The 25,623-nt window shown below is 31.6% G+C and overlaps 2 protein-coding genes across 16 annotated transcripts; one reads left to right on the top strand and one right to left on the bottom strand.

Moving 5' to 3' along the window:
- Positions 1-1,970: 1,970 nt before the first annotated feature.
- LOC112772162 (uncharacterized) lies at positions 1,971-11,814 on the bottom strand. 15 transcript variants are annotated; one of them, XM_072224674.1, is made up of 29 exons: positions 11,397-11,700; positions 11,049-11,241; positions 10,814-10,935; positions 10,582-10,698; positions 10,112-10,258; positions 9,929-10,019; positions 9,654-9,802; positions 9,415-9,569; positions 8,945-9,066; positions 8,630-8,721; positions 8,257-8,500; positions 8,092-8,155; positions 7,305-7,453; positions 7,110-7,180; positions 6,846-7,016; positions 5,915-5,986; positions 5,661-5,762; positions 5,476-5,565; positions 5,277-5,352; positions 5,102-5,195; positions 4,892-4,961; positions 4,494-4,673; positions 3,818-3,940; positions 3,645-3,728; positions 3,375-3,559; positions 3,072-3,210; positions 2,930-2,989; positions 2,708-2,812; positions 1,971-2,622 (listed from the first exon to the last, which is right to left on the bottom strand). In XM_072224674.1, exons 1-29 carry the CDS (start codon positions 11,493-11,495, stop codon positions 2,509-2,511), a joined length of 3,480 nt encoding a protein of 1,159 aa, XP_072080775.1. In that variant the 5' UTR covers positions 11,496-11,700; the 3' UTR covers positions 1,971-2,508. The 15 variants fall into 15 exon arrangements, with proteins under 15 accessions (XP_072080775.1, XP_072080776.1, XP_025672830.1 ...); XM_072224675.1 differs by having other exon boundaries at positions 8,098-8,155; XM_025817045.3 differs by having other exon boundaries at positions 9,669-9,802.
- Positions 11,815-13,847: 2,033 nt separating this feature from the next.
- Positions 13,848-15,161, top strand: LOC112772161 (F-box/kelch-repeat protein At3g23880-like). The gene has a single exon (XM_072225144.1). The coding sequence runs from the start codon at positions 13,848-13,850 to the stop codon at positions 15,159-15,161; it is 1,314 nt and encodes a 437-aa protein (XP_072081245.1).
- Positions 15,162-25,623: the final 10,462 nt, after the last annotated feature.

Here is a 25,623-nt window from a genome sequence, read left to right as displayed (position 1 = left end):
TTTGAAAATTTTGCACAATTTATTAATTCTATCAACTTATTGATTGTATATTAGTTACTTACTTTGTATCTGAGACTGCTGTCATGCTTTTTTGTCTTAATTTTGCTGAGTTTATGACGCAGCATTGAGATGTTTTTTAAATTCGAATAACGACCTTACGCCTTCGAAAAGACTCATAGATTAGATCCGATGTCTAGTGGCGTTTAAAACTGCTCTTCTTCAAGGTCTAGAAAGGGTAATTCTTCTTCAGCAATAGTAGTTAAAAGAATTAACTGCTGAATAATTGCTGCTAGAATTTCCTTCAAATTGGTGATTATTTGAATTTTATATTTCATTCAAAGGTTAATGCAGAAGTTTTGGTAAGACTCACATCTCTTACTCTTAGTTTAGTAATTACTTCCATTGCAAGTTTTGTCAAGTATTAGGTCTTAAATGCACTTTGATAATTTGTGCCTACATGTTAACTAGCAACCATGCTAGGTGTACACTAAAATCAGTCATTAATATAAAATACACGATAAAAAATAAAATATATATTAAAAATGAGTTAAACAATACATGTAATTATACATAATACATGATTGGCTGATTTTCCATGGCATAAATTTATTATTAGTGGATATAATTTGAATTGGATATTCAATAGTTTTAATTTTCAACTATACTAGCACGAAAATAATCCTTTTTCAAATTAACCCTTTTTTACTTCTTTATTTATTAAAGCTTAATGTATTGAGACAAAATATGTATAAATATATCAATTTTTTAATGAGTTAAAAAATGAAAACAGTCCATAATTCGAGTGTAAATACTAAAAAAAAATAATTAAAAGTTCTAACATATTTTTCTAATATTTAGATTAAAAAATATTTTGAATATTTTATCTAATATTTATTTAAATATTAGACAAATAATGAATTGAAGAAGATGAATTGAAATTCTCATTATTACTCAATTTTAAATTAATAAATTTATGACCTTTTTACAACAAAGATATTTTCTACTCAGTGAGCATGAGTCACAATTCATAATTGTGGTTGTGAACAGCTTTGATAAGTAAGTAAATAACCATTTTGACACTTAAAAGATTTTGATTTTGACATCCCAATATTTGTTTATTTTATTCCTTATGACAAAATGACCTAATTGTTAACTTATCATCCCGGACAATCCCCAATACAAATATCAATATATTTAAAGAAAAGGATAAAGTATATTTTTTTGTTTGTGAAGTTTAGCAAAAATTTTAAAAATACTATTAAGTTTTATTTTATTTTAATTTTATCCCAAAAGTTTTCGATTTATATCAAATATATCTCTGACAGCTAATTTTTTAAAAAATTTAGAACTAATTCAACAACAATTTCATAAAAACAACCTTCAACACAAACAAAACAAGCACAATTTTCATATATTTTTGTTGAATTAATCTTAAATTTTTTAAAAATTTAACTATTGGAAGTATATTTGATACAAATAAAATTGGACAAAATTAAAACAAAATAAAACATATAAGTATTTTTAAAACTTTTGCTAAACTTTAAAGACAAAAAATATATTTTACCCTAAAATAAAAAAAATTATCAGTTCAAATATCATCAACATATTTAACGAGAATTAACAGTCCAAATATCTCTAGTGAGAAAACTTACAATCCCCCAACACTAAATTTGTTATATAGAAGAGTATGAAACGGAAAAACTAGTGTCTTTACTACTTAGCTGCGTAGAAGTGGAACATTATGAAACTTTCACCAATATATTCAATGAATTAATAATAAAAATAAAATAAAAATCCCACTTCTTTATATTTCAAACAAAGCATTGATTAGCAAAATTCATTAAAAGAAAAATTGTCCAATCCATTCCATAGCATATTATTACAAATGCAGAGCTTATACAACTAAAAATTCCAAGGCCATAAAGTGCAATCAATAATGCTGAAAGAATTGTATCATGGCACATGTCGAATTTAAGAAATCTTTCAAATAAGTAGCAGACTTATGGAATCAAAAAGACATAGCTGTGTCATGCATATGATGGTATATACAAAAAAATATAAAATAGAAAATAGTCACCTTGTGTCCATGATCTAAAATCATTATTGTTGACATTAGGACTTAGGAGTGTGACAACTACTCTTATAATAAGGGTCATAATCATATATGACTCTCTTTATCTTTCTCCTCTAATACTGCAATTAAAAAAAAATAATAAGAAATCAACATGATCTTCTTCTGTGCTGGTGGCAAAGTGGTTGAGGAACAAAACAAAAAGCAACAGAGCCTGGCCAAAATTCTCCACTTTCTTTCAAAACCCACCATAATCCCATCATCCATAACAAATCAAATTACTTAGAAATCTATATTTCATTTTACAAAGGAAATGGGGCTCAGCACCAACTCCTGCTAGCCTCAGCAGACCAGAGCAACGACAAGTGAATACGCAGGCTTCAAAGGGGCATCAAGGAGGGTCGCCGGTGGGGAACATTTGTACAATGGAGAAACTCTCACATGAAGTAACTAAGTGCTTTCTTTACTCTTGAACCACCTTCACCGTATAGATCATTCCATTGCGAAAGCTCAGTCATATTTATGGATTCAGAGGACACACTCGCACATACCTGCCACAATATGATATATAAAGTTAATTTTGTTTTGTTTTAGTGACGAAAGCAAGAAAAGGGGCTTGATTGCTGTTTGATATACCTGTTGATGAGCATGTTTAAAGTCTTCCATGTTTAGTGACCTGATATCGGAACTTCCACTTAATGCTGGAGCAGGTCTACCCTCTGCCAGAGCAGCAGCATGCTCCTGTCATGAATGAATCACAAATATTAAATCAAAGTAACATCGATTCTGGTAACTTCATAGCCAACAACAATGACTAATCACTAGCATACTGCTAGAAACTGTTCGGAAGGGTTTTACCTTTTTCTCCTTTTCTAATATCTCTTTAATCGGACGGTGCGCAGCAGTTACACACAAATTCTGCAATGCAAGAGCAAGCATGAAGGCACCACAGTTATTAACAGCAGTGTCACCAATAAAAGCAAAAAACAATGACCCTAACCTTAAGATCACTTCCGGAATACCCCTCGGTCATATTTGCGATTGCATCAAAATCAATATCGGAAGACAAGTCCTCTTTTGCCAATATAACTTTCAATATCTTTGCTCTATTAGGAGCATCTGGCAAATTTACCATTAATCTGCACAAAACCAGAGATGACAAAAGTTTTAACATCTCTAAAAGCCCTCCTAACCACCCAAATACTCATAAATAAAGACTATAAAAACAATAATAATAAAGAAAAGGGAATAGAAGAAAAAGGAGAAAAAAGGAAATTCAAGTGCAGTTGAACATGGCATTCACCTTCGTGGCAGCCTCCTTATGACAGCCTCATCAAGGTCAAAAGGCCTATTAGTGGCTGCAAGCACAAGAACTCGCTCGGTATCCTTTGTACGTAAGCCATCCCAGTTCACCATAAATTCATTTTTCATTTTTCGCATGGCCTCATGCTCCCCAGGATTTTCCCTTCGGCCCAACATGCTATCAACCTATGCACAAAACCATATCGGATCACCTTTTTTCCCCAACTAATAAATCAGTAAAAAATAGCATCATTTTATGAAGGAGCCTTACCTCATCAACAAATATAACACTAGGTGCAATTTTACTTGCCAGGGAGAAAACAGCTTTTACATATTTCTCACCCTCACCAAACCACTGAAGAAATTAAGGGGAATACCACTAGTTAACATGCAAAACGAATTGATAAAGGAGAGATTAAAATACTCTCATTAAGCAAATATAACCTTGGATGTGATGCTTGACATGGAAATGTTGATGAAGTTTGCACCAGCTTCAGTAGCAACTGCCTTTGCAAGCATTGTCTTACCTGTTCCAGGGGGCCCAAATAATAAGATGCCCTTGCACGGCTGCACAAAAAGGTCATTCGAGGCAAGTAATCAGAACAGTTTCCAATTTCATATGGGAAAATATCACCAACTTTAATATTAATTTTTTCACAAAAATAAAGGTACATTTCAATATTACTAGAAGAAAAACTCCAAAAATATCCTAAAACAACTTCTCCAAAGTTGCTTTTAGTTTCATGATACTCCCTCCATCCCAAAATTGAATCCAGATAGAGTTTTGAAGGTACCAAGTTTTCCAAAGCAACCGATAATTTGGGAAGAAGGGAGTAAATTCTAACACAAACAAGCTACATTCTTGCCAAAATTAAGAAATCACAAGAATCAAGTCAGCAAATTCTACACGCCACCCCCTTCTCTCCTCTTTTCCTCTCTTCTTTGAGGGTAGGAAAAGGAGAAGGGCATTAAAGGCGTCATACATCAACCAATCAGCAATTCAACCGAAGAAAAAGCAAGAAATAATAGGACCAATGATAACTCTAACTTCGAACAGACATCTATAGCAAAAATACAAGTTAAGCAACAGAATGCATTTGAATATGTAAGTTAGGTAAACCTTGGTTAATTGCCCCTTGCAAAAGAGCTCAGGCCTTTGTAAAGGAAGCATCACTAACTCCTTCAGCGTATCCTTGACATTTTCAAGAGCTCCAATATCATCAAAAGTAACACCAATGTCACTAGGTGGAATAACATCGGCTAAAAGCCTCTTTTCAAACTCGTTTTCTGTTACAATGTCCTGAAATCAGACAACAGAAGAAGGGGGATGATTCAGAATCAAGTGTTCATAAATTGCAAGATTCTAAATTAGACTGCGTACATTACACTCTTTGGGATAAAAGTTACGGCAGGATGCTTGTATACCGGGCTGCCTTTTTTTCTAAATAAAGTGATGCTTGTATACCAGCACAGGAAGATTAAAGTACAATTTAAGTAGCAAAACTTGATAACAATCACCTTAAGAGACTTCTTTAGGCTCTTTGACTCATTTTGGATAGACTGTAAGATCCCAATACCATACTGGATGCTGGTAAAATAACATAATAATTAATAAATACAAGTTAACAACTATGAAGGTTAGAATCTTAAAATTGAGTATACATCATATAACATGTAGCAAGCACTAAATTACATCTCACAAGATAGAACAAGCAAGCACTAAATTACCTCTCACAAGATAGAACAAGCTTTGCATCAGGATCAGCTTCAGAATTCTGCATGAGGTGATGGCTCAAAGCCCAACCAACTATCTTTTCTGCATCTGCAGTATAGCAAACATCATGTAATTGGGGAGAGATTTAAACAAGAAATCTTTAAGTGACGTAGCAGTGGCAGAACATACTTTCATTTGTAAGTGTCTGATCCTTAATGCACACGGTCTCAAGTCCTTCACACTCCATCCCACAACGGCTCAAAACCTACAAATAAAATTAGACAAATCAGTTGATAATTTCATAATAAAATATTTACATCACTACACAGTACAACATGGTTAAATGTGTAGTTTAAATTAATATTACAATCACATACAGGATACTTACAGAGCGCAATTGATGCAAATTTCCTTTGATTTTGAGAGTCTCAACGTCTCGATCAAGTTGCTGCTTCCAAGATGCTAAAAGTGCCTCATCCTACAAAAAACATAACATGGATATATTATAAGGAAAAACACAAAACAAATAAAGAAACCAAAAATACAATAATATAGCCAATCCACTGCATATACCTGTGGCATATGAATTGTAACTTTATTTGGGAAAAGCTTAGTCAAAGTTTTGTTTGGTTTAGGTACTTCTTTGCCTCTGTCATGTAATCTTCCAAAACTATCCTGAAATGAGTTCATAGACATAACCTTAACAAATCTGAGAAGACCAAAGAAAAATTGTGGGTTGCAAATAAGATATCCACGACATTAGCATATGTAAGCAATTCTGGCCCCTTCTCCAAAAGAAGAATGAACTAGGATTTGGTGATTCTTACAGGGAAAGCCAAGTCAAGTAGCGCAGTCTGATTGCTCCCAAACTTTGTAAAAAGCAAACCTCCAGGATGTGACTGCAATGACAAACATTCATAAAAAAATTCATTTAGATCAGGGAATTTGCAGGATTGAATAGATAGGATAACCCAAATCTCCATCCGTTATACACAACTATCTTGGTTTCTCAGTTCATAAAACAAAACCAGAATATAAAGATCATAACCACTAATACAAATTTAATTGGACAGCAAGAAAAGGAAATTCGAAGAAATAATACTAGGATATCCATTTTGCATCCTATTTCTGCCATTATACACAAACTTTTCTTAGCTCCTCGTGTTATTTTTTTATATTTTGGTAGAAAAATTGTACTATAAGAAAAGCAAGTGCACAAAGGAAGATAAGTTATCCTCAGAAAGATACAAAGATATCCAAGAAAAAGAGATCAACCAGATAACCAATAACAACGTAGGAATGCCGGTCCCTTTGAATATCAGTTATAGAAACACCCTTAAACAGCCATTAGCTTAGCACGAAAGGGATGCCAAGTAGGTAATTCTATCCATAAGAAAATCGTTTGTGGGAAAGGAATCAGACAAAAGAAACCTAGAATTCTTTTCAAACCAAATATACCGAAGCACTGCAAAAACCGAACATTACCATGAAATACATAAAGCTCCTATCCAGTTTCTAAAATGAAACCAGGTAAATAAAAAAGCACCTACTTTTGGACTCCTAATAAAGTCATCCTTTGAACAAAGAACCTAAACCAAGTAATGGTTTGTAAATAAAAATTGAAAACAGATTATCTTGACAAGGGCTGTTATAACCTTTTTACCTGCAATGTGTGTACATATTAGAAGTTTCTAATGTCTCAATGTGCATTTCATTTCACCATTAGAAAATGGTCAGTGTCAACAAATCATTTCTTACCTTCTCCTTTCGGCTGTCAGTGTGCGTGTGTGCACCTATTACGACCACGTTGTCAGGAAGCTTTTCAAGCTTACTTTTAAAGTAATATGGATCCCCGTTAACTACTATAGACTTCTCTGCGTCTTTCATGAACAAAATGAAAGGCGTACTTCTGCTCTCACTATTCACAACCTGAAACAAAGATTACAAGTTCTTATTTAAGACCAAAGCAATATATATGAGAAGAAATTCTTGTGTACAACCAAGAGTGGAGTAAATGGCAACCTCAAACAATGTATTAATAAGTAATTTGTCCAGTTCTTCAACAATAGTGTTTTCCAAACGAAGATCACTTGCTGGAAAAAAGAAAATACCACCTCAAAATCCACAACCAAGATAAAGATAAAAAGTAGAATGTAGTATATTTTGGAAATAATAATAATAATAGTAGCAGTAGTAATAGAAAAGGCAGCTTGTTACCGTTGCAGAAAAATCCTTGACCAGCCTCACAGGCACCTCCAAGATCAACTCCATCAGTTATGGGTTTATCAAATCTTACACCAATTTTTGACAAGGGATTATCATCAAAAAGTAAGACAACCTTCCCCCGACTTCCATTAGATGGCCCCCTATAGGTAGGTGCAATTGGCAAGAAAACTTATAAGTACAAGAAAAAACACTAGCACTTAGTTGGGTATGAGTGAAATGGAGGAAATATCCATGGAAGAAATGAAAATTTGAGGTGGAAGTTGCATTACTTTGTCTAGATCTGGATTCCATAGAAGAAATGTTAATTTTGAGTTAATAAAAAATTTCAAAATCTTAATTTCCTTGCCATTCATCTATACAACTACCCAAACAGATATAAAAGAAACCACTTATGCACGGGTGATGCCTAACAGCCTAAGGTACCATGGGTCACCTTAACACACATCCAGGCCTTCAAAAGAATGGCAAATTTACCTGATTTCTAATTATTACTACAGCACAATGGCAATCAATCATAAATTTTGTATTACTTTTAATTAAAATGAAACCATTACATGTTGGATTGCAATAACCATGGTGCATATGAACTTTCAATTTGGGTGAAAGAGGTACTATCTTATCCATTACACATCTATATCATATATAAGAAGTAGGACTGGCATAGGTGGTGCCAATTGATGAGAAAACTCAAGTTATTCTGATAAAGGGAAAAGGATACAACTGTAAGCTGTACAAAGAAACCAGTTTAAAACAGTGTAATTGTAGTTGTAGTGCAAACCTGTACCTTGAAGATGTCTGATAAAGGCTACCAGAAGATGAAAAGCTATATTTTACCCGATCCCCTGCAGGATTGTAATGGAAAACATCAAACTTTTTATGATAAATTTAAGGCTTAAGGCCCTTTTTAGATAGGAAAGATTAGGGGAAAAAGGAGAGCACGTACCCAGCTTAAATGTACCACTCTTAGAGGCTCCGGAGGTAGAAGGTGCGCTATCAATTTCCATCTTAGGTTGAGACTCAATGCCAAATGTAGGTGCATTTGAGGAGCTAGGCGTATCAGGTTCACTAGTTGATGGATCCATACTACGAGCCCCATCTGTAGCTGTAGGACTTTGTTTAGTGCAGATGCATGATTTCTCAGCATTGGATCCCTCTTTGAGCAACTCAGCTTCCTTGGAAGATAAACCCTATGAATGCACAAGCAGCAAAGATTTATTATCAGAATTTACACCAGAAACGCTACAATGGCAATCTGCAAGGGAGGTATGATTGGAATAATCCCAACATAGACTCGGCAAAGAGGACTTTTTTCTTACACCCAGAAGTAAATGGCTATCAAATATAAGCAATTTAGCTCCAAAATATTTTGCAAGTGCTTTTGCCAACATTTCCTGATATATTTCTGATCCTGCAAACAAAAGAAATTGGCAATTTAAGGAAATAGAGAGTTAAAAGTTAAATAAGGCGTCTATATAATATCAATCGCTTTGTGATAATAATAATATTGCTTAACTTTTTAGAGAAGGTAAAGAGATAAATAAGGAATTGATCACGCTGCTCCACTTCACCCAAAGACACAAAAAAAAAAGAAAAGGATGACAACGGATATTATCAATGGAACATCCACAAACCTGCAGGTCCTGAGAGCAGAACTCGGGGGTTTATGGTTGTAAAATCTGTTGTGTACTTTACATGTTCCTTATTTTTCAGGTGTATAAAGCAAGCTGCAACCAAGACATTTTTTGTATTCTCACTGCAAAAAGAGGTAAGCATGATCAGAAATGCAGTTAAAGAATCAATAATCCTTTATAAGAAAAAGATAAGATTATAAAGATGAGTTCAGGTGAAAGGCAGGGAAGACTCAAATCATAACGCCCGGGTGACAAGCAGTATTGATTTTGTTTTCGAAAATCACAAATCTATCAAATAGTAAAATCTTCAAAACAAAATGCCTAGTTTTATGCCAATGACAAGTCCTAGCAACGGACATCGTGTGTGGAAACGGCAACCAAGTGAAAGAATGAAGCCAGCAAAAAATGACATTGACCATCCTTGGTATCAAATTCAAAAGTAGAGTCTTCTACATTACAAGAGAACTAACCTCAAATAATATGGGAAGTTGTCAAAGGACACATCTAGGTTTTTCCCGTCCAGTATTGCAGCATGAAGATCTTCTTTAAAAACTGCACAGCGCACAGATGTACCCGAAGATGATGCAGCTTGTGTATCCCTCGCTCCGTTTCTTTCTTCCAACACCTGTTTACAGATACTTTTGCTCAATTTCAGTTTACAACTAGATCCAGCAAGGACCCGGAAGAAAGGCCTTAGGAAATCATTCACCCCAGAGATTTTTACATTGCCTGCCTCTGTGACTGCATCATCTGGATCGCAATCCATAGGAGAATTCTTGTCGCTTGCTCCAGTATCAGTGGCTTTGTCAGTCCCTTCATTTGGAGTTGAGTTGCCTTCCATGCCATCGAGCTCACTCTCTGAAACGTCAGTACCCTGGTGAGGCTTACTGGCAGACTGAGATGGAGACTTCCATCTTGTAAGATCCTGCCTAAAGCTAGACAAAGAAGCCAAAATAGAAGCCCCAGCTACGGCTGAAGGGTCACCTGTTCTCTTTTCAATCTGCAGTAACTTCCCACCACCACTCTGAACTTCTGCACCCTTAACTGCGGTTTCAGGATGCAGTTGCTGAAAAACCTAGGTCAAAATAAATCAAGGAAAATACACAGACACACTGGAAAAGGAAAATATGGGGATGGCATTCAACTAGAATTAACTGAAAAGGATACATAAGCATGATTTCCCAGCAAACCAAAAACCACCTCATCACCCGAGTTAAGCACACAGCTGGTACTCTTCTTGACGAGCGTTCCATTTACTAGCACAGATCCTTTGCTGCCAGTACTTTCAAGCACAGCTACAGCATTCCCCTCACGCTGGTCATTTCCAGAAACAACAGTAACCATACTGCACATACACTTCCTAAGATATTCACCTCAAGCAACTGGAAACCAAGAAAATGGGGGAAACAAAGCAACGCAACCATGCACACGACTACAGATAAGCATTTACTGTGCTTAGAAGTCTCTAAAATAGTAATCGGGCAAAACAATCCACTAGCAAGTTCTGAGGGGTGTGCATGGAGGAACAACCAAAAAAAAAACCAAAAAAAAACCCCGGACATGACATACCTCACACAACCACATCAAATATAAATTCCAAAACCCCATTGAAAATTTACATTGGCCCTAATATGTACCTGGGATTGCTTGATCTTGCACAAAGTTCCACTTGCAGTATGATCCTTCAGCGGGAAGTTGGAATTTCTACTGGAACCAATTGTGAAGTTCGATGTGGAAATAGGAACATTCGGATTCTGAAGCAATAATAACATCACATTCCAATTCCCAAATAAACAAGCTTTATCACTTCAAATAAAAAATGGTCCAAATGCAACTTGAATTAAATACTCAAAATCACAATTGAATTACCTGTGAAGACTGGGATAAGAGCCTGCACCAGGGAACACCCTCAGAGTTGGGATTTTGCTTCTGATAAAACCACGAAGAGAACGAACTCTTTGGTTTATCAGCCACCAAACTTGGCGTAGACCCTAAAAACCAATTAAAAAAAAAAATCAATTTTTTTCTCGACAAGTAACCATTCACTGTCTAATATGAACAAAAACAACGTTGATCCGAAAAACCATAAGTGTGAAGCACGCACCATCGGCGATCGGCGCTGCCACTGGTACGGCTGGCGGGACATCAGCTTTGCCATCGTTGCCGGCGATCTGAGCGTCATTAGCAGTGCCGCATTCTCCGGGATCGGCAGCGGCCTCTGGAGCACGCAATTCCTTGGAATCCTCCGCCGCCGTCACCGGTTTCTCCGACGCACCACCACTACCACCACTGTCACCCTGAAATTAAGGAAATTACCCAAATTAAAAACTTCAAAAACCCTAATCCCATAAAACGACGAACTTCAAGGGGACTTTTAACAAAAGCAAGGGATATACGGCATGCGTTTGGGGAATTGGAATTTAGAAGAAAAAGTGAGGGGAATAAGACGAACCTTTTGGCGTTTAGAAGAAGGAGAAGGAGGTTTGTCGTCGGAAGAAGAAGAAGGTCGTTTTGCGGAGAGAGATCCACTGTTGCGTCTCGTTGAAACCATGCTTCTTATTCCCTTTCTTTTCCTTTGTTTCTTGTCTATTTCCCTTTTCTATTGTTCTTCGTTTTTGTTTTTTGGCTTCTCCAACGATTCAAGCAGAAGAAGAAGATAGAAGGGTGTGAAAAAGAAAATGAGCGACATGAATTATGAAATGCTTTTATGTTTTTTTTTTTTTTTAATATTTGCTATTTATTTATTTTGTCAGATTAATTTGTTGTTTAGTCTTTGCCCTTTTATTTAAAAGAAAAAATAATAATAAAATTAATAATGTTGTGCTTGCTTGGGAACTGGACACAACTCAACATTCGGCACAAGTTAGGTTGCATTTGATTTCACGAGACACTTGAATATTTAAAAAAAAAAATTAAAAATAAAAACTAAAAATTAGTATTTTGTATTTTCGTTTGACAGTATGAATAATTAAATTTTCTTTAGGCTAATGACACTTTTTATTAAAATACTTTAAAGTTTTTTATTCATTAAATACACTATATATTACATATTCAAAATATTTAAAATTTTAAATACAAATTTATTATATTATTATCCTTATCAAGTATCTCAAGAGAAAAAAAATTGTCAGACTAAAAATGTTCTTGTGATAAACTACAATTTAACAGGTTATTCTAATTTTCAAAATTTACTAAAGATGGTTATTTTGATTAGTGATATTGTTATTAGAAATTAAATATAGCAGCCAATGCTACTCAATTGGAATATAAAAAGTGGAGAGGTATAGCAGAGGAGAAAATTATCTCATTTTTAGAGAAAGACAAGTAAGAATTAATAAGTAGTGTTCTTGTAAAAATTCGATAAACTCTTTGTAGATTGTGTTTTCACTAGTAGCACGTTGAAGGCTACAATTTTTTTCATCCATAGACATCTAGAGAAATTAAGGGTTTTGGATAGTAAAAAAACTTGTTTTAATTCGTTTTTAAAGAAAAAGAAAAATAAAATAATTGAAAATATTGACTTTTATTATTTTTTTGGTATTTAAATGAAGTTTACATCTAAAAAAAATATTAATTTAAAATTTAATTCCGCTAAATAAACAACTGAAATTATGAATACCGTGAACAATGTTACATTTTTTGTCCATAGAGGGTGAAAAAAATTCATCCTAAATTACTCTATTAAAAATCGTATTTTCACTTTTGATCCTTTAACAATTGAAAAATGCTATTTGTCCAATAAAATTCAATTTTTTTATCAACTTTTAATATTATTTAATTATTTTTTAATTAAAATATATTTCTATCTTTTAGGATACATATTTATAATTAAGATTAATTTAAATTTTAAAAATTAAAATTTCTCTAACTTTCTACCCACTTTATAGTTAGTTATTATTTTCTTGTTTTACGTTTCTTCTCTCTTTGTAACATAATTTTTTTCTTTCTTCTATTTTATTACAATATTTCAATTTGTATTTACAAAAAAAAAATTCAAAGTCAATGTATTTAAAAAAAATTAAAATCAAAACAAAATTTAAAATAAAAATTTATTCAAAATTTTATAAATAGTTTAAGGTTTATTTTATAATTTTAAAATTAAAATTTTGAATTTTAAATAATTTGATTTTTAGATAAATTTTTAATTATAATATATTAATAATTAAATATATTAAATCTGAAATAGAAATTTAAAATTTAAATTTTAAATTTTAGTTTTATTTAGTTTATATTTTAAATGTGTATTTAATTTTAAAAAAATAATAAATCTATTCATAATTTTTAAATATGTTTATTTTATTTTTTTTAAATTATTATAATAAAAAACTAAGTATTATATTATTTTTAAAAGATACCTAATTGAGTTGTTAACAATTTACCTTCTAACTCTCTTATGGTCGTTCTCTCCCTCGCTAGCCAGCCTCACCGCCGCCATTCCCTCCCTTACCAGCCAGACTCACCGCCATCAAGTTTCTTTCTCGTCAAGCTGTCGATGCTGTGCCGACTTGCCTATAGCCTATCGAAAAAATTATTGTCGCACCCATGGTCCAAGGCATCTTGCCGCGTCCTTACTTACTCAAAGTTTTCCACCAAAATTCGTACGTAGTGTAAATCTCATTAGGATGCTCATTTTAATTTTTAAAATTTTAAAATTTAATTATATATATATTCTTTATTTTAAAATTTTAAAAAGAATTTAAATTTTTTTAATTTTAAATTTTTATTTAAAAGAATAAAATATAATTCCTTATTTTTTGAATGTTTGTTTTTTTATAATTTTTTTATTCTATCTATAAAATAAATAAAATTCAAAATTTAGAAAAGTAAATCCTATTGAGAGACGCAAATCCTTATTCACTTAGTCACCAAAAAAAAAAATCCTTATTCTCTTATTACTACGAGAATGAAACACCTTTTATTTTTTGGACAGAGAAGAAAATACCTTGAATACGAAGAAACTCTTCCAGAAGATGTGATTAGAGAAATATTGGCGAGGCTTCCAGTGAGGCTTCTCCTGCAACTGAGGATTGTATGCCGTTCATGGAACTCCCTAATCTGCAGCCCTGAATTCGTCAAGCACCACCTTCAATGCTCAACCCTAACTCCGCCGCCGCCATTACTATGTTGGAAGGAAGCGGGACGGAGGGGCGACATCATGCATTGCTCTTCACAATCTCTTATTCTTTATCGCCAGCATCAGCCAACTACTTTCGAGTCACATCCGGCTGACGGAATAGTCATCGAGGGATCTTGCAACGGATTGCTCTGCTTGTCTCAAGGCTTTCCCTTTGAAACTCTTACTCTTTTCAATCCCGGTACCCGTTCGGTATCCCCATCCGTTCCGTTCGAGTGCTCCCACGAGTGTGGAGACAATGTTTTCTGTGGCTTTGGCTATGATACTCTACATGACCAGTACAAGTTTGTTATGGGTTGTTCTGACTCGTCTCTTATAACTGATTCCAAGGTGAGATCTGGGGCTATAGTTTTCACTTTTGGTGCAAATCCTTTTTGGAAAACTGTTGATCATCCGGTGTTTCCGTATGATTTTGTTTGCACAAGGAATGGAATATTTGTGAGCGGCACTCTGAATTGGATTGCGTATCATCCTACTATAGATTGTTATGAATTGGAGTGGTTCGTTCTTACCTTCGACTTGGAAACGGAGTTGTTTGGTCGATTGTGTCTGCCCATGATTAGTATGCACTCTAACTTCACCTACATGCCTCGCTTGCAAGTCCACAATAACCGTCTTTCTGTTTGTTATCGCACTCGGCATGAGCCAATTATTTGCACTCTCTGGATAATGAAAGAGCATGGAGTTGAAGAGTCTTGGATTAAATTGTTCGAAATCCCATCTGAAACGATCTCGCCATGTTTTAAGGTAGCACCCCTGTATATCTCAGAAGATCATAATATTTTGGCACTAGAAGAATTTGATTCCAAATTTCTTGTGTATAATTTACGTGAAAACCAACTAGTTTCTCAGGTGCCTCACTGGTACCGTTGGATAACTATATTCCTTTGCCATGAGAGCTTGGTCTCACCATCACATTATTCACCTTCAGGCTCCATCCCTGAATTCGCTACGCATCACCGTCAACTCATGCATTGCTCTTCATATCTCCAGAATCATCCAAGTCATCCGGGGATCTTGCAACGGATTATTGCGGTCTTAAAACTAATAATTAATGTGGAGTCCTTTTGGCGAAAGGGATAGTTAGTCTATAAGAATTTAGTTTTTTAGTTTTGTTTCTTGTATTACTTATGGTTGAATTGAAATGTATTCTAGTTCATCTCCCAAGCTTGCTGGAATAATTAAGTAAAGGTGAAAACTCAATTTTATTTAAAGTTAATAATTGAGACTCGTTAGATGAAAATTTAGTCAAATTAATTAAATTATTTAATAGTTCTTAATTATTAACTTCATGTAAAGTTGACTACACCTAAATTTTTACTTTAAATAAATATATTGCAATATTCATTCATTTTATGGTAATTAAATAAATAAGTTATTTATTTAGATTTTAGACTGATAAGCATGGGAGATTAAGGGTGTGTTTGACAACCACGTTGGAGAAGATAGAAGTGCGTTTAAGTTCATTGAACGTTGTTCTTTGATGTTTGGCAACTTTTATTTTCTGAACGCAAAAGTGGTGATTTTGCATCCAAAAAACCCGTTCACTTGAAGCAACAAATTATAAATTATAACTTCTGCGTTCACTCAACTTATGTTTAGGTTTGTTGTTGGTCATTGTTGGTTTTCTCCATAATTTTTTTTATCACTTTTAATATTTTTTTCATATTTTAATTTTTTTATTGTAATTTTATTATAATATAAATTATTAATTTTATTAAAAAAGACAAAATAAATAAAAAATTGATCATATATAACAATAGAATCCTAAGTAATAAAATTTTATTATCCAAAATAATACTAAATAAAAGAATACTAAGAGTATTAAAATAATTATTCTAATTTGTGTGTATTATTTGTAATATGTATTATTGTTCATATTAAAAATGATATATTAAATAAAAAATTAATAATAAATAATAATAAAAATATAACTAATAAAAAATTAGAATCTAAAATAATAATAAAAATAAGATTATTAAGTGTACTTTAAAAGTATTAAAATGTGTTATTTTATATGTTATTTTTAATTTAATAAATAAATATTAATTTTTAATATAAAAAAATACTTAAAAAATTATCAATTTTTATATGTTATTTTTAATTTTATAAATAAATATTAATTTTTATTATAATAGTAAAAAAATATAATATACTAAAATAGAGTACTATAAAAAATATTGTATAAAAAATATTAAAAGAAATATAAAAAAAATATATATACTTAAAAAATAATATTATAATTTAATATTATATTTTTTCGTAATTAATTAATTATTTATTTAGAAGTGATTTTAACTAATATTATCCAAACAATATTTATTTTATCAAAATTAATTTTAATATAAAATTGCCAAACATAAATCATGTTAGCATTAACTCACTTCTATCTAAAATCAATTCTACAAAATCACTTTCATTCAAACTTCAGTTTCACAAACAAACGTAAATCCAAACATTCACCAAATACATTCCGATACAACTGTGTTTCCAAGTCGAAGGAAAGACCAAACCACTCACAATAATAATCATCTTCCATAATACTACTAGGATCATACGCAATCCAATTCAGGGTTTACAATGTATGGTAGCTTAAGATGATCATTTTATTCAGTATCATACCAAATCTTTCTGCATCACCAATTTCCATTGCCAAAGAGTTTATCCTTCCCCATTGAAATACACACTTTCCATCAGTTACTATTCATTGGCATTAGAAGACGTAACTAATTATAATTAAGATTGGAAAAAATAATCATGACAACTCATATTCGGTACATTACTTTGCATTTGAAAATAATAGAGTTTTGGTTCCTTTTTGGTACGTTTAGCAACTCATATTCGGCAACAGGACACCTTGAAGAATAGGGTGAACTATTAAATTGGCCTCTCTCTTTTTTAGGATGACAACGTGATCTTTTAAGATAAAAATAATTCATTTTTATTTTTATTATTAATGATTAATTATAAATTTAATAATTAAATAGTGTAATATGATAATTTTTAATTAAAATTAAAATATTAAAATTAAAATTAAAAATATCATTATATTATATTATTAATTTAATAACTAAAATATATTACATGATATTTTTATTAAAAATGAGATAAAATATTTTTTTCAAATCCTGATCTTATTAGTGAATGAAAACTTTTATCTCTTAACGATATTTTTGTAAAAGTAGTTTGATTTTATAAATTTTTTTTATGTTATAATATATAATATCAGGACAAAATTAACATAACTTTAAAATTAAAGATTTATATTTTTATAATATTATTAGAGAGTACAGACAAAAATACTAATTTTATACTATAATTGATGTTTGGTATAAGTAAAAAATTACGACATTGACTTGATTTTTTTTACCATCAAATTATTATTTGATGAAATTTATTTAATTTGCGTTGTTGATGTATAGTATATATTTTCATATGCTATAATTATTTTTAATAATGAAATAATTATTATAAAATATAAAATTGTTTAACATGAGTAACATTTAAAATAAGACAATATAAAGATGTTAGATGGATTTAAAAAAAAAAGTTATTTAGAAAGAATATTATTTATTAGAATTTAATTTTGTTTTTTATTAGACAAATCTAGAAGAAACCTTATGCCTCATTACTCATTAGTCATTACTCCTCACTCGTCATCTCTCACCTCCTCAAAACTCACCTCCTCCATGTTATTATCCTGCGCATTCCGCTCCAAGGTAGCTGAATCTGAATATGCCCAAAAAAGCCCACTTCATTATGTCCAAAAACGCCCACTTCACTAATAACAATTAAAGACTTGAGTTTAGTCATATATGAAGCACGGACATTTCGTTGAGTTGTCGTGTCCGCTTGTCGAACATATTTCGGACACGACACTCACCGACACTCGTCCGACACGCGTGTTTGTTAAATTCAACCGTATCTTAATAAAAAATAAAAAATTATTCTCTGAACACACCTGGTCACGCATAAATACCATCACGTGTCAGTAGGGCTGGAAGTGAGTCGAGCTGAGTCAAGCTAGACCAAGCTCAAGCTCGGCTCATGAAAATTGAGTTTGGCTCACGGCTCGACTCATTAACAATCGAGCTTATTTCTTAAGCTCAAGCTCGGCTCACAAAAAACTCACGAGCTGGCTCAAATAAGAGAAACATAAATATATAATCTATAATTCTATATCAATAAATTATAACTTATATATTTTAAAAAATATTTGAAAAGATCAATTTTATATATTGTTTATCTATCAATAAATTATAAATTTTTTATTTATGTCCTATATTAAAATTATATGTAAAAAATAAATATAAATATTAAATAATTAAGATTGTAATAATATATATATAATCGAGCCAGCTCACGAGCTAATGAGCTGAGCTTATCCAAGCTCAAACTCGGCTCATTTAATTTATGAGCTCAATTCTAGGCTCAAGCTTGGCTCACCAGCTCACGAGCTTAGCTTATCGAGCTGTTAATGAGTCGAGCTCGAGCTGGCTCATGAGCTGGCTTGACTCACTTCTAGCCCTACGTGTCAGCATGTCCAGTCTTATTCTTAACATACATTCTTAAAATAAATTTAGATATAGTATATATTATTATTTATTAAAACAAAAAATATTTTAAATACTTGATATAATTAAAATAAGACATTAAAAATAATTAAAAATTTTAATGTATATTTTAATATCAATAAAATATCAAAATATCATTACAATTTATCTAAAAGATACTTTATATTTTATATGTATACGTGTCCCCGTGTCATGCAAGATTTTAAAATTTACGTGTCGGCGTGTCCCGTGTCGTGTCGTGTCCCGTGTCAGTGTCAATGTCTGTGCATCATAGAATTACATGTTGATCCAGTCAGATTAATGTGTTAGATGAGTTTTAAGCAGTGAATTTGAAATTTGGATACTTTCCGTTGTAAGAATGATTTTGGTTATTATTATTTTTCTATTCTGGTGTATGTGTATATAAATATAGTAAATATAGTTTGTGTGATATTGAGGAAGAAAACCATGGTACTTGGCAGAACTTCACAGAGTTGGAGTATTTGCTTCTTGGATTGGTCTCAGCTGTTCCTTCATTCTTGATACCAATGCTGCTAGTTGGTAAGGTATACTCAAATTATCTTATAGTGTTAATTGCAATCCTTATTTTGGATATTGCATTCAACTTCATTTTGTGGGCTAAACAAGTGCATGTTTCACTTGTTTAGTGTGTTAGTGCCACACTTTGTGATTTGATTTGATACTGATGCATCCAAGATGTAATTTATCTTCCGGCTGATACAGTTTATGATTGTGGAGTGATTTTGTTTTCCATAATATAAAATTTTGCAGGCTGATAGAAACTTGCATTGGAAGGATCGCTATTGGGTTAAGGCAAGTGTTTTTTGAAATCTTTACCGATGTTGTGCTGCACTTGTTGAGACTCTTGTGCCATTAGTTTAATAATAACGTTTTTTTTACTGTGAACTTTTCATTAGTCTTGTATTTGTTACTTAACGGAAACAAGTTTGAATCCATAATACTAAGACAGATTTAAGGAGGTGTGACCCCAACAACTGTTTAAATTTGTTACGTTTAGGGCATTTTTTTTATTGAAACAAAATGACTTCCTCCAGATGAGAAGTTTCAAGTGTGTAGAGCTTCTTAGTACCCTTGATTTCTTACCTTCCAAGTCTAGATGTAGAAAAGAAATGGGAGATGACTTGGATAGAAGTTCTCATTTCTTGATATAGGGCCTTGCACTTGGCTGTTTCCTTTTATTTGAATATTCAGATCTATTTGTTCCATGATACAGATTTTACTTATTTTAATTGTATGTGTACCCTGAAAATGAAAAAGAAAAAAAAAAAGAGAAAGAAAAAGAATAGTTCTTATGAAATGTACTATAGATTTATTGGACCGTACTCTTCAGTTATGTTGGGAATTATTTCTGGACACATTATTTTTTCACCGTTATTCTGCGTGCATCTTATACTTTCCCATCATGGATTCTTGCTCTTTCTTATTTTATCGCATACCTGGAGACACTGGCTATTTCCAATGTATGCTATGAACAAACCAATTTACTAATTGTTTATTATTAGGATCATTGTTTAGTCATGCATTGGTTTTTATATTAATCATTCATTGCTTTCCCATCTCAATCTCTAATAATCCTAATAATTTAATCTGATACACACTCTCTCTTTTCTCTGTTTACGAAAGATTCATCGTCATCTTCTTGTTCTTTGAGTTTGTGGCAGTCACCGAACGAAAGAAAACGACGGGGAGAACACTTCTTTCTCTTGTACACATCGTTCTGGCTCACACTCTCTCTCGGCATTGTTGTTCTCCTCAAACTCTACGAGGTAATCCTACTCTTTCCATTTTCAAACTTCTTATCACTCTTTTTGTTTAAGAATTGATGTATACATGTTGATCCAGTCAGATTAATGTGTTAGATTAGTTTTAAGCAGTGGATTTAAAATTTGGATACTTTCCGCTGTAAGAATGATTTTGGTTATTATTAGTTTTCTATTCTGGTGTGTGTATGTAAATATAGTTTGTGTGATATTGAAGAAGAAAATCATGGTACTTGGCAGAACTTCACAGAGTTGGAGTATTTACTTCTTGGATTGGTCTCAATGCTAGTTGGTAAGGTATGCTCAAATTATCTTACGGTGTTAATTGCAATCCTTATTTTCGATATTGCATTCAACTACATTTTGTGGGCTAAACAAGTGCAAGTACTACTTAGTACTTACTTGTTTCACTTGTTCAATGTGTTAGTGCCACACTTTGTGATTTGATTTGATGCTGATGCCGTCAAAATGTAATTTATCTTCCTGCTGATATAGTTTATATGATTGTGGAGTGATTTTGTTTTCCATAATATAAAATTTCTCAGGCTGATAGAAACTTGCATTGGAAGGATCGCTATTGGGTTAAGGTAAGCGTTTTTTCAAAATCTTCACCGATCTTGTGATGCACTTGTTAAGACTCTTGTGCCATCAGTTTAATAACAACCTTTTTCTTATAATAAAGAGTAAAGTACTAAATTGGTCCTTTATGTTTGGGCGTAATTCTGTTTTAGTCCTTAAGGTTTAAAGTGTTCTATTTGAATCCAAAAAAATTTCATTTAGCATCAATTTAGTCCCACAGTGATGTCAAAGTTAAATAATTAACGGAATGTCCCACATAACAATAGTACAAAAACAAAATCGATAATTTAGAGAACAAGTACAAGTTCCAGAAGCACAAAATCAATCATTGATGCATCAATACATTTATTTATCATTCTCTTTAGTTTTATAGAAAATATTTTATTTATATTGTAAGAAAAATAATAAATAAATGTATTGATGTATCCATAGTTGATTTTGTGCCTCTAGAGTCTATATTGTTCTACAAATTATCGATTTTGTTCTTGTACTGTTGTTATGTAGGATATTCCGTTGTTGTTATGTAGGACATTCCGTTAATTATTTAACTTTGACCTCACTGTGGGACTAAATTGATGCTAAATGAAACTTTTTTGGATTCAAATAGAACATTTTAAACCTTAAGAACCAAAACAGAATTACGCCCAAACATAAGGGACCAATTTAGTACTTTACCCTATAATAAATTATTCCGAATTTATTTTTTAAATTAAGTGAAATATTTTTTTCTAGTTGTTTAATAGGCTGATATTGTTATCTTTATAAGCGAGACAATTAAATAAGTAATAGAATGTTAAAATACAAATAATTTTAAAAATACATATAAGTGTAAACATATGAAATTTACTTATCTAAAAGGAAATTACTTGTGAAATATCTAAGAAAATCTTTATATATATATATATATATATATATATATATATATATATATTAAGGTGGAAAACAATATTTCCATATCCAAGGGATGAGCGATGAAGTCTGTCTTGTACCAAAGGCTTAATTTTATTTCCTATCATTTTTGTTGAAGGATTCCCTAAAAATGCTATATCTTATATTTAATTTAATATACCACTCTTTAATTGGAAGTTCATTATATATATCTTTGATGACAAAGTTAAAGTTAAATAATTGTTTGAGTATGAGAAAGCGCCAAAAGATATTAAAGTGAAAATAGCGACATTTATTTAGCAAGAAAGACGTATAGCATTAAGAAAGAGTGAAAATGAAAGGAATTACTATTATTGAAAATTTATATAATTAAACCATGGCGACATTTATATATTAAGTTGGCATAATTATTAAAATTAATTGAAGAAAAAATAAATTTTAAATATCCTGTGATCCCATATTTAGTTTTGTTTTTTCTTAACCGATTTTCTTATATATTCTAACAGTATGTCATCTTCATTTCACGTTCCTTATACATAAGAAATGGCTTCTTTCTCCTCCTTATTACTCTTTCTTATTTCTCTCTTGTTTCATGTGCCTTATGTTCAGAAGTTCCTGACAAACAACTCCATGTTCACTCCCGAAGTTTCCCCACAACCATTACATGGTATGGGAATTTCACCCATCTAAGAGGGATTATCTCTCGAACTTCATCACTTCCTACTCCTGCCCCCCTCGTCGGCGACAGCCAAACACAACTTTTAACGTCATATATCAAGTCCTCAACGACTACTTATTTGGAACTATGTCTCGGGATTCCCCAGCCATAACTGAGTTGAGTGTTTGTAATGCTGACAGAGTCCCGCATGCTGTGTTATAGAACCCTTCGATGATTACATCATGGGATGTATAAACGATGTTCACTAGGCCGCCATTCTCTGCACTCTTGGATGCCAGCTCAGAGATATGCTTCTCCGTCATTAATTTTCCAAACGAGTAGTTGTTGAGGACTTGATATATGTCGTTGAGTGTTGTGTTTGGCGGTCGATGAAGAGGGGGAGGAGGAAGTGATGAAGTTCGAGAGATAATCTCTTACATGGCGTGAAATCTCCATACCATGTAATGGTTGTGGGAAAACTTCGGGAGTGAACATGAAGTTGTTTGTCAAGAACTTCTGAACATAAGGAACGTGAAACAAGAGAGAAATAAGGAAGAGTAATAAGGAAGAAAAAGAAGAAAGAAGCCATTTCTTATGTATAAGGATGAAATGAAGATGACATACTGTTAGAATATAGGAAAATCGATTAAGAAAAGACAAAACTAAATATAGGACTACAGGATATTTAAAATTTATTTTTTCTTCAAATAATTTTAATAATTATGCAAACTTAATATATAAATGTCGCTATGGTTTAATTATATAAATTTTCGATAATAGTAATTTCTTTCATTTTCACTCTTTCTTAATGTTATACTCTTCCTTTACTAAGTAAATGCCACTATTTTCACTCTAATATCTTATGGCGCTTTCTCATACTCAAACAATTATTTAACTCTGTCATATTATATATATATATATATATAATTATAATGAACTCCCAATTAAAGAGTGATATATTAAATTAAATATAAGATATAGTATTTTTAGGAATCCTTCAGCAGGGAAATGAAATTAAGCCTTTGGTACAAGACTTCATTGCTCATCCCTTGGGTATGGAAATGTTGTCTTCCACCTTTTATATATATAAAGATTTTCTTAGATATTTCACAAGTAATTTCCTGGGTAAAAAACGTATATGAGCCAAGGGGAGTTTAAAATTACCTAAATCCGGCAAAGGGAGTTTAAAATTACCTAAATCCGCCAAATAAAATTCTAATACATCATTCTACCAAAGAACAAATTAATGTAATTTGAATCAATACAATTCGAATTAGATTTGTATGTAATTCGAACTGATATAATTCGAATTACTTGAAAGCATTGACAACACGTAATTCGAATCAATATGTCACGAATTATAAACTTAGAGTTCGAATTGTATCAATTCGAATTAGTAGGGAGACGTGCTTTGAAGGGAGTTCGAATGAAGTTGATTCGAATTACTCTATTTTCGAAACTAGTAGTAATTGGAAACGATATAATTCGAATTACTCCCTTTTCGTAACAAATTCTAATAAATTTTTTTAATGAATTTATTTAAATTATAGTACAAAAAATATTTTATTCTATACAAAATAATTTTAAAAAAATAGCTTAAAAATATTTTTTAAATTATTTTGCATACAATAAAATATTTTTTCTGGTATAATTTAAATAAATTTATTAAAAAATATTCATGAGCTATCAAGAATGGGCAGAAGAGTATTGTATAAAGTTCGAATTACTCACCGTATAATTTGAATAAGGCTTGGTTTGGTAAATGTTTTACTTTTTAAGAGTAGCTTATGAAAGCTGTCTTTTAAAAGACGACTTTTCACTTGCGTTTGGTAAAATCACATTAAAAATAGTTTTTAATAAGCACAAGTACTATAATTGTGTTTGGTAAAACAGCTTTTAAAAATTAAAAAAAATATAATAAACATATTTATAACGAAGAATAATATTTTTTTTCAAATTTTAGAGACCAATAATTTAAATATTTATTCGATTTACTCTCTATATTAATATAAATAGAGTTATCAATAGTCAATAATAAAACTTGTACTGATACGTCTATTACCCATTTATATATATTGACTCACTTATACAAATCACAAAAAATGAGACACATATCTCAAGTAAAATTATATGAAGATTGTGTTAGAATTTGTGAAGGTTAGGTTGAGAAATTAGAAATATATGAGGATTCCAATGGCAATATAATGACAGGAAATATGTGTGGAAAAATAAATAAAATATATTTTTAATTGTTTTGTATGGAATAAAATATTTTCTTTAATTTCTAAATTATTATTGACTATGTAGAGTACTTTATTTAAAATTTGAGTACCTAAGTCATTAGAACATTACAAATTTTTATAGTACTCCTAACATTTTTTAAGCCATTTTTTTTAAATTGTTTTGCATAGAATAAAATATTTTTTGTAGTATAATTTAAATAAATTTATTAAAAAAATTTATTAAAAAATATTTATTAGGGTTTAAATATTGTATTTAAAAATTAAAGAAAATATTTTATTCCATACAAAACAATTAAAAATATATTTTAGTACTTTACCCTTTATTATAAGAAAAAGGTTATTATTAAACTGATGGCACAAGAGTCTCAACAAGTGCATCACAAGATCGGTGAAGATTTTGAAAAAACACTTACCTTAACCCAATAGCGATCCTTCCAATGCAAGTTTCCATCAGCCTGAGAAATTTTATATTATGGAAAACAAAATAACTCCACAATCATATAAAATATATCAGCAGGAAGATAAATTACATTTTGACGGCATCAGCATCAAATCAAATCACAAAGTGTGGCACTAACACACTGAACAAGTGAAACAAGTAAGTACTAAGTAGTACTTGCACTTGTTTAGCCCACAAAATGTAGTTGAATGTAATATCCAAAATAAGGATTGCAATTAACACCGTAAGATATTTTAAGCATACCTTACCAACTAGCAGCATTGGTATCAAGAATGAAGGAACAGCTGAGACCAATCCAAGAAGTAAATACTCCAACTCTGTGAAGTTCTGTCAAGTACCATGGTTTTCTTCTTCAATATCAC

Source organism: Arachis hypogaea, chromosome 18 (genome assembly GCF_003086295.3).
Source record: "Arachis hypogaea cultivar Tifrunner chromosome 18, arahy.Tifrunner.gnm2.J5K5, whole genome shotgun sequence".
Lineage (NCBI taxonomy): Eukaryota > Viridiplantae > Streptophyta > Magnoliopsida > Fabales > Fabaceae > Arachis > Arachis hypogaea.
Note: the sequence above shows the minus strand (reverse complement) of the source record. Positions and strands in the feature narration are given on the sequence as shown.